General features: G+C 40.9%; 1 protein-coding gene across 2 annotated transcripts in view; it reads left to right on the top strand.

Annotated features, from left to right (window-relative positions):
• Positions 1-8,132, top strand: part of UTP4 (UTP4 small subunit processome component) — a 43,595-nt gene extending 35,463 nt beyond the window's left edge. The window contains exons 14-17 of one of the 2 annotated variants that reach the window (XM_004371444.2): positions 3,589-3,684; positions 5,296-5,481; positions 6,945-7,055; positions 7,918-8,132. In XM_004371444.2, the coding sequence (XP_004371501.1) occupies positions 3,589-3,684; positions 5,296-5,481; positions 6,945-7,055; positions 7,918-8,034 (510 nt within the window). In that variant the 3' untranslated portion in view covers positions 8,035-8,132. The remainder of the gene's footprint in view (positions 1-3,588; positions 3,685-5,295; positions 5,482-6,944; positions 7,056-7,917) is intronic. The other variant, XM_023726788.1, reaches the window with a different exon arrangement.
• Positions 8,133-9,408: the final 1,276 nt, after the last annotated feature.

Below are 9,408 nucleotides of genomic sequence, written 5' to 3'. Positions count from 1 at the left end.
TGCTGTTGTCAATTTGATCTCACATAGATAATTCTTTTTTTTTTGGACCTTAGATGAAGGCTTACAGCACAAATAGTTTCTCGTTAAACAGTTAGTACACATATTGTCTTATGACAATGGTTAACAACCCTGCGACATGTTAACACTGTCCCCTCTCAACCTTGGGTTCCCTATCCCCAGCTTTCCTGTCCCCTCCTGCCTTCTAGTGCTTGTCCCTGGACTGCTGTGCCTCATTAGTCCTGTTTTGTTTTATGGGGTTGTCCAATCCCTGGTTGAATGGTGAACCTTGGGAGTGACTTCACCTCTGAGCTAGAGGGTGTCTGGGGGGGGGTCCTTTTCTTTTTTGATTGTTGTTTGCTTGATATATTTTTTTCCATCCTTTGAGTTTTAGTTTGTTTTTGTCTTTAAGTCTAAGGTATGTCTGTTGTAGGCAGCATATAGACAGATCGTGTTTTTTAATCTATTATGCTACTCTCTGTCTCTTTATTGGTGCATTTAGTCTGTTTACATTCAGCGTAATTATTGATAGGTATGCGTTTAGTGCTGTCATATTGCTGTATGTTTTTGTGTGTTGACAGTTTCTTTATTCCTCTTAATTTTCTGTGCTGAGTCGTTTTTCTTAATGTATTTTCTTATTATCTTTTTCGTTGTTGTTGGTTTTGTGTTTGCCGAGTCTTTCCGTTTTTCTTGTTTTTTGACGTGTAGGATTGTTAGTTTCGTTTGTGGTTACCTTAATATTTTTCTAAGTTTATACCAGTTTTTTATTTCTTTATATTGCTTTGACTTCCTCTTCATATGAAAGCCCTCTGACTACATTTTTTTAGTCCCTCTTTTTTGTTTTAATGTTGTCATCTTTTACGTATTGACGTCTGTCCCAATTTTCAACGTTTTAGCTTTTATTTGTTTTTGTGACTTCCCTATCTGATTTGATATCTGGTTGCTCTGTCCTGTGTTCTAGTCTTGGGTTCTTATCTGATGTTACTGATTTTCTAACCGGAGAACTCTGGTTAGTATTTCTTGTAATTTTGCTTTGGTTTTTACAATTTCCCTAAACTTCTCTTCATCTGAAAATGCTCTAATTTTGCCGTCATATTTCGGAGACAGTTTTGATGGATATAGAATTCTTGGCTGGCAGTTTTTTTTCCTCTGAGGCTTTACATATGCCATCCCATTGCCTTCTTGCCTGCATGATTTCTGCTGAGTAGTATGAGGTTAATCTTACTGACTCTCCTTTGTAGATGACTTTTTGTTTATCCCTAACCGCTCTTCAAATTCTCTCTTTATCTTTAGTTTTGGCATGTTTGATTATAATATGTCTTGGTGACTTTCTTTCAGGATCTACCTTGTGTGGGGTTTGATGAGCATCTTAGATAGATAATCTTCTCATCCTTCACTGTATCAGGGAATTTTTCTGCTAACAAATCTTCAATTCTCTCTGTATTTTCTGTTATCACTCCTGTTCTGGTACTCCAGTCACTCATAGGTTATTCCTGTTGATAGAGTCCAACATAATTCTTAGGGTTTCTTCATCCTTTAAAATTCCTTTATTTGATTTTTCCTCCAGTGAGTTGGTGTCAAGTGCTTTATCTTCAGTCTCACTAATTCTGACTTCCATTGCCTCAGTTCTGCTCCTGTGACTTTTGTTGAGTTGTCTAATTCTAAACTTTTATTGTTAATCTTCTGGATTTTTGTTTGCTGTCTCTCTATGGATTCTTGCAGCCTGTTAAAGTTTTCATTGTACTCTTCTCTAATCTTCTTAAGTTCCTCTGTTCCTTTGTCTCTGTGTTCCTTGGCTTGTTCAGCATTTTGCCTGGTCTCCTTCCTGATTTTTTGAAGAGTTCTATAAATCTTTTGTATTCTACCTCTGGTAATTCCAGGAAGTTCTCTTCCTCCGGAAAATTTCTTGATTCTTTGTTTTTGGAGCTTGCTGAAGCCATCATGGTCTGCCTTTTTATGTGATTTGATATTGAGTGTTGTCTCTGAGCCATCAATAAGTTATATTTATTTTATGTTTGCTTACCCTGTCCTAGCTTCTGGTTTTGTTTTGATATGCCCAGATAGTCTGCTCATGTCAGGTAGTTTGGTTATTGGCACCTTTGAAGCTCTAGTGTCCTGTCACCAGGTGGCTAGATCTGGTACTAGGTATGTGAGCCCAGGAGTCCGTTTACTTTGCTTGTATGGATTTAGCTCAGGTGTCCAGGTATTTGTCACCAAGTGTGTGGTGCAGGCTCTCATCTGTAGTCTTAAACGGATATGGGTGATTGGAGTAGCCACAGATATCTGGTTGCAGTAGGGGGTCACGTGCTGAGCAAGGCAGGGGGCTGATGGCTGCCCCTGAGTGTCTGGGCAGAAGGCATATTCCTGTTCCTTAGAGGGCATAGGTGGGTAGGTTTTGCTGTTGGCTGTAAGGACTTGGGGAACCACTTACTCTTGGAGCACTGTTGCAGGTGGCTAGGTGGCGTAGGTGGAGCCACCAGTCATCAGGCCCCTGATTTGGGTAGGTGAGGATGCTACTTAATGGGCAGAGCGGTATCATATGTCACAAACCTCCCACTCCACCATATAGTTAATACAGTGAAGTTAGGCTTTGAGTATATACCCTGTTGTACTGTGCTAATGAGGGACTATGCTGTTGAAATGGGCCCACACAGGTGTATGCAGGGGTGAAAGGCATTCAGAGTCCATGGACCCCTTATGCCTGTGCCTAGGCAAAGGAGTTGTGCCTGCCCTGAGTTCCTGGCTTAGGGGAGCTAGCAGATTATTTTTTCTTGTTTATTAATTTGTTTCCTCTCCAAGGCCGGGAAGTGGCTCAGGGCGCCTGATGGGTCCTACTTCTGGCCCAGGGGAGCCCAGGGGAGGAGGCAGCACTGAAGCTGGGGAGGGACCCGGTAAATGGGAGGGAAGTTCCTTCCATTGTGTTTTTTAATCCGTGCAGTAGGTTAAACGGATGTACTTATCTTTTGCTGATTGAGTGCTACTTTTCACTGGCTCTGGAGGCCTGAGCAGACTCTCTGCTGCTTGGTCTCTCCTGATGTGGAGAACGTGCCCCAAGTGCACATGGCAGCTGATCCAGCCCGCAGGGCGCTGGCTTCCACAGTGTCAGGTCTGGCAACTCCTCACTGCCTCTGAACTGTCTCTCTCTCCTCCTGTGGCTCAGTCTGACTCCTGAACTTTGCCTTTGATATTCACGGCTCCTAGATTGTCATGTATAACCGATTCACTTGTTTTTTTGGGTCTTTGTTATAAGAGGGACCACCGGAAGTGTCTGACATCTTGGTGTCTGCCATCTTGGCCCCGCCTCTCTCTCAGTGACTTTTTTATAAGCGATTCGTAAGGATGTAGAAATAATTGCAGGGAAAGCTTTTCTCTTTAAATGCTATCAATTTTCTAAGCAGTTAAACATGCATTTTTTGAAAAATGAAATGAAAGTTTATTGTTTGGGAAAATGCCTAAAGTTTGTGAGATTTCTCTCAGAACACTTTGAGTTCCAAGGAAAATTACTGAAAAATAACTGACCTAGACCATCCTGTCTCTCTTGTGGGAAAGTGCCATATAGAGTTAGATCTCAGATCTGTTATATGTTCCCAGCCTCACTGCACAGTGCCTGCTTACAATTTCCCTGTGACTGCTCTGGGCATCGCCCCGAATACCAACAACCTTGTCATTGCTCATTCCGACCAGCAGGTAAGAGAGGTTCCAGCGCTTTCTAATTCCTTTGTACCAGATAGTAACCTGGAAGCTCAGATCATGACAATTTTGGAAGTGCTTTTCTTTGAAGATGATAGAGGGTATAAAGGTAGTTTTCTCTTGTGTGAAGTAAAGCTGCCAGGTACAGCCTGGGCTTGACACAGGCAGCAGCAGTATGCTTTGGCTTTATGGGATGCAGTTTGAATGATGAAGCACTGAGGCATAGGAGGGTGGAGGAATTTTTGCATGATACTGATTGTTTTAGACTAGAGATGGTATGGGCTTAGGTGTCAAGCTGGATATGAGATGAAATCATATTTTGAGAGTTGAAAGTGACTAAAAGATTATATCATTCAACTTTACTTTTGCAGATGAGGAAATCAGGCCATAGTGAAAAGGTTTGAAGGGTCAGGTACCTAATCTCAGCCAAAACTAAGGCCTGTAATCTAATGCTTTTTCCATACTAAGTTAACTAATTGTAAGGAGATGTTTAAAATACCCTCATCTACAGAACACATTATGAAATTATAGACATTTGTATATCCCCATCTATAAATTGGGGATGATAATATCTACCTACTGAGCTGTTGGGAGGATTAAATGTGATCTGGGAAGCACATTTAATTAAACTGCTGGGCAAGATAGTAGGTATGTACTACTTTGAGTAACAGTTTTTACACTCAATAGCATACACATACACTCTATCAAAAAACAGAATCTCTCATTTCAGTTTCATGGATTTGTGTCCTTGACTAAAGACTGAGAGAGGTCATTGAAGCCAGATCCTTGCCTTTGTCACACATATTGATCATGTCCACCTGACACCTTTTACTGGCATTTGGTCCCTTAAGTGCCTCTGTTATTAAAACTTGTTGGAAATTTTTTTACTTGTTGGAGTAGCAAAGATCAAAGAGGGCACAGTGAACCAGCTCTCTCATATGTTGCATAAATTAGTATAACCTCTTTGGGGGACATTTTGGAAATGTCTTAAAAAATTGAACGTCCACAGACTTTGATTCAAAAGTTCCAATTCTAAGAATTCTTTCTGCAGATATCTTCGCAGTTGTGCAAAAAGACGTATGTATAGAGATAATTCATTGCAGCCTTGTTTGTAGTAGCCCAACAATGGGAATAACCTAAATGTTATTAAAGAGACTAGATAAGTAAATCATGGTGTATCCATAAAGTGAGTGAATTATTGTTTTCTTTAAAAGGGGCATGGTTAGTTTATATATGGTGATAGGGGTCAATCTCCATGATATGATACTTAATTAAAAAAAAATACAAGGTACAGAATGGTGTGTACTGTGTGCATAAAATGTCTCTGAAAAGATTTAAACAACAAATAGAAAGCTGTTCTTGTCTTGAGGAAGGGAGGGATCAAGATTGGAGGGTGACTTTTCTCTGTAAGCCTTTTTATGTTTGAAAATTTTATTTTTCTGTATTTACCTTTTTAATTTTTTTTATTAAAAAGTGATGGGAAAGCATAAGACTGAATATGATGCAGATACGGTTTGTATAGATATTTTCTGGTTACAGATGAGGGGATACCCTTCTCTTCTTTCTGGGTACTATCCTGTGTTTCTTCTGTATCATATTCTTCTCCAGGTATTTGAGTACAGCATCCCAGACAAACAGTATACAGAGTGGAGCCGGGCCATCCAGAAGCAGGGATTTCATCACCTTTGGCTCCAAAGGGATACTCCCATCACCCATATCAGTTTTCATCCCAAGAGACCAATGCACATCCTTCTGCATGATGCCTACATGTTCTGCATCATCGACAAGTCGTTGGTGAGTCCTTTACCACTGCCACCTATCCATATCTCACCAAATCTCCTCTATTTAGGAGTCTTTAAGTTCTAAAAGCAATAAGAATAATAAGATAGAGGAAAGAGAATCAGAATAAAGGTTCCTAGTATATTCTGTGGAGGAGAGGAGCTTCTGTTTTATGTATTTCCTCATTTTCATTCCCACATTCATGAGGCTTTCAGGGAAGGGGCAGACATTTGTTTACTGATTTTTGCTGGCTTGACTATTTCTCTACTTTGCCTATGAGCACATAAACTTAATTGGGAAAGTGATTGGGTCAGCGACCTTCTGGGGGGAATACCATTAATTTGGCTAAGTCACTTTCAACTTTGCACTCCTGCCCTGGGGTGACTGAATAATGAGATTTCATTAAAGGAGATTCTCACTGAGGTTTTTACCACTTATGCCCCTTAATTGAATATACTGAAACACTATCTGCATGCTTGAGGAGTTGGTCTTAATGTCTTGAAAAAATACCCAGCGAGGAAAATTCCATTCTTCAGGGCTGTGATTTAGGTGGGATGTGAGCGTTTTCTTCAATTTTAGATTCCAGCCTCTTTGCCAGCTGCTGCTTTGATTCGCCCCAAATTTACATGTCTTTTCTGGGCAGACACTTTTTTTTCCTAGGAGCATCGTGAGCTGTGGTCATGCCCACAGTGTGCTTTGAGCTTATATTACAACCAGCACATGAGGTTTTGGTATCTCTGTGGAGGAGGGGGTGGTTGAAACAGGGGAGAGCAGCAGATGGCTCTAAAGGTGATGTGTCACTGGAACACATTTCATGGGCCCTGTGTCCTCTGGGTGTGGGAAGCAAAACTGGTTGGCAACTGCCTTCTGCGGGATGAGCATTACAGGAAGGGCACGTCCCACTCACTTGCCTCTTTGTAAGTCAGCCTAGATCATTTTTCCCAAGTGTTGGTGATAAGTCCATCACTTCCTCATTCTGGGCAGAGCTACTTCTCAAGGAAGTCAGAGATGAAATATCATTTGCTTGGCAAGAGGCTATCTCTTGGGGTGTCAGTGACATTAGTCGGAGTGGTTTGTGTTGAGGCTTCGCCTGAGGAGAACTTTAGTCACTTGGCCAGTCTGCAGTCTGAGTGGGAGAGAGACTAGAAAGCGCAGAGCCTGTGTGGGCTGAGTTCCCGCACATGCCAATTTGTTCCTTTCTGACATAGTGTTACTGATGAGACTGGTCAGGGGCCCCAGCTGGACCCTTTGGTCTTGCTGGCATGGAGTGCCAAACTCTCTTTTGCCTCACACTCCCACCCTGTATGGTGTGGCTGGAAGAGGGGCTACACTTCTCTTCCTGAAGTAAGGAGATTTTTGGAGGTAGTGAGTATAATATGATGATTGGAAAATGGGGTTTGCCTAAAAAATCTCTATAGTCTTTGGCCCATAGAAGCCCATTAAAATAATGATTTGAAGAGTATTTTTGTCTTTTTTAGCCTCTTCCAAATGACAAGACCTTACTGTACAATCCACTTTCTCTCACGAATGAATCAGATGTCATAAGGAGGCGTACAGCCCATGCCTTCAAAATTTCTAAGAAATATAAGGTAAGACATGTTCTCTTGCGTTCTGGAGAGTTAGTTACTTGTGGTGTTACAAAAATGTAATAAGCTTCACAATAGGAAAACAATAACGCCTTTGCTTTACATGCAGAGAACCTGGTTTTGGGGAGATAAGTGACTTTTCTGAGGATATCTGGTACTTAAGTCTGTATTTCATTGTTCTTGTCTTAGTATATAGAGGCAGGCACATCATACTTGGCCAAAATGAAATACCTAGGTAGTGAGAAATGATGGAGTTCAGTTAGGGTCTTTGTTTCTGTTAAAGCTGACTTTTAAATTTGAATTCTGGTTAGAGAATCTTCCACAAGATAAATTTCAAACAAAAACGGAAGTCATTGAATTTATTATGACTTTTCCTTTTCTGGGCTAGGCTTTCACTGTATGAAAACCAAATATCCATTAAACTTAGGGTACTACAGCTATTTGGGGTCCTGGAACATCTTTCCAGGGGTTGCAATAATTATTTTTAAAAGGCGGGAGTGTCTGTGTAAATAATTCCAGTGTAATTAGCTTCTTGATGCATTTGTCACTTGCCAGTTGTGAAGAATTTGGGCACCAAAGCCCTCGGTTAGCATTGATTCCTAAGAAATTAGAGAATCATAGATTTTCTGTCCAGAAAAACATGAAAAATCCCATTGAAGTCTTTTATGAATGAACTCAAATCAGTTAAAACCTCCCAACCTTTCCAAACATTTTGAGTGCTAGGTCAGGAGAGATTGTCAGAGGTTTAGATAACTCCAGCATCAAACTAGGCAGAACACCTTTTAGGCCAAGTTAGTCTAGTCAGGATTACCTGTGGAGCCTGCGGAACTCCTGATAGAATCATTGTCATCTCTCTGACCTGCAGCCTCTCCTGTTCATGGAACTTTTGGATGAAAGAACACTGGTGGCAGTAGAGCGGCCCCTGGATGACATCATCGCTCAGCTCCCACCGCCCATCAAAAAGAAGAAATTTGGGACTTAAAACAGGGCACTGCCTGTGCCCTTCCTTGTACTGTCTACCTTGTTTCTTTTCACAGATCATGATAATAAAACAAAGTTATTCTTTAGGACTAGTCGTTATAAATGTTATCTTCCAAAACAATGGATAGTGATTTCTCTTCATTGAATTAAAGTGAAAAGAGACTCCAAGGCATTTGTAGCTGGGATAATGTTCCAAGTAGCTACAAACTCATCTAACTTTTTTAGGGTCCTGTTTGTTCTTTAGACCACAATCTCAGAAAATAGTTGCCCTCTATTCCCTGACACAAGCCTAAGGCTCCAGAGAGCTGATGACCTTCACCGTCCACCAGCCTCCAGCTCATGCAAAGGTGTGGGAACCTGCCTGGCGTTGCCCTAGAGGGCAGGGAATTGTGGTTGCTTATTCGAGACAGCCTAACTACCAATAGCAATGATCATCCTCAGTTTTCAAGAAAGATTTCAACTGCAGCATTATAAGGGAGTGCTCTATCTAAAAAATTAATGCATTTTGGCCTTTGACAGTCAGCTTATATATATATATATGTTTTTTTTTTTTGTCAGGCTTTGGGGTATCAGTCCTGTAGCAACTTTTCATGTGTTATATGGCATTTTCAAAAGTCAAGGAAGCATTGGGCAGAGATTTCATTAGGGAGTAGGAGTAGAGAGCTCTGTCTTCTTCTACCTGCTTTGATTTTTTTTTCCCCATGGGAGTTGTCAACTGACTAGTTTTAATGTGAAACTTTTAAATTAGAAAGTGAAGAACTACAGTTAACCTGAACTGAGCAGATAGATTTCTCTCCCATCTCAGCGGATGTATTCGGTTGCATGCCTGTTGAAACCCAGTATGTGTGGCTTTGTTTTTTTTTTGGATGGAGGACTGCGATATGGGCAGAGAAGTGTGTGGGTTCTGATGACAAGATGAGTGAAGAGCTGGTAAAAAAAACATTTTAGCTAAGATGACCCCCACCTTCCAGTCTGGAAGGAAAAGATGTCGGAATTTAAGGTAGATACATGGGATGGGAATTAACAAGTAATAAGAGAAAAACAGAGCCCAGTAATTTGAAACATATAGGACAGCCTATTTCAGGTTTGGTAAGAGGGAGCAGATACAACAAGGTTTATAATGGGTGCCGCTTAACCTCTGCCCCATCTGTTTAGGTTTTTGTAGTGAGAAGAGTAGTTTAAACCAGTAGTTGTAACTTTTTAGGTCATCTATGTAAAATAGCTTTCCTTTCCTCTTACTTGAGTAAATGTCTTTCTGTGAGTAAGAAAGTATTCTCCCAGTCTGCATTAGATGAGCCTTTCAACCTGTTCAGTAGGCTGGAAGATGCTTTAGGTCCTCTTTTGTGTGATTTAAGAAGTCATGGTAGTGCAGTGG

Source organism: Trichechus manatus, unplaced genomic scaffold, assembly GCF_000243295.1.
Source record: "Trichechus manatus latirostris isolate Lorelei unplaced genomic scaffold, TriManLat1.0 scaffold00014, whole genome shotgun sequence".
Lineage (NCBI taxonomy): Eukaryota > Metazoa > Chordata > Mammalia > Sirenia > Trichechidae > Trichechus > Trichechus manatus.
Note: the sequence above shows the minus strand (reverse complement) of the source record. Positions and strands in the feature narration are given on the sequence as shown.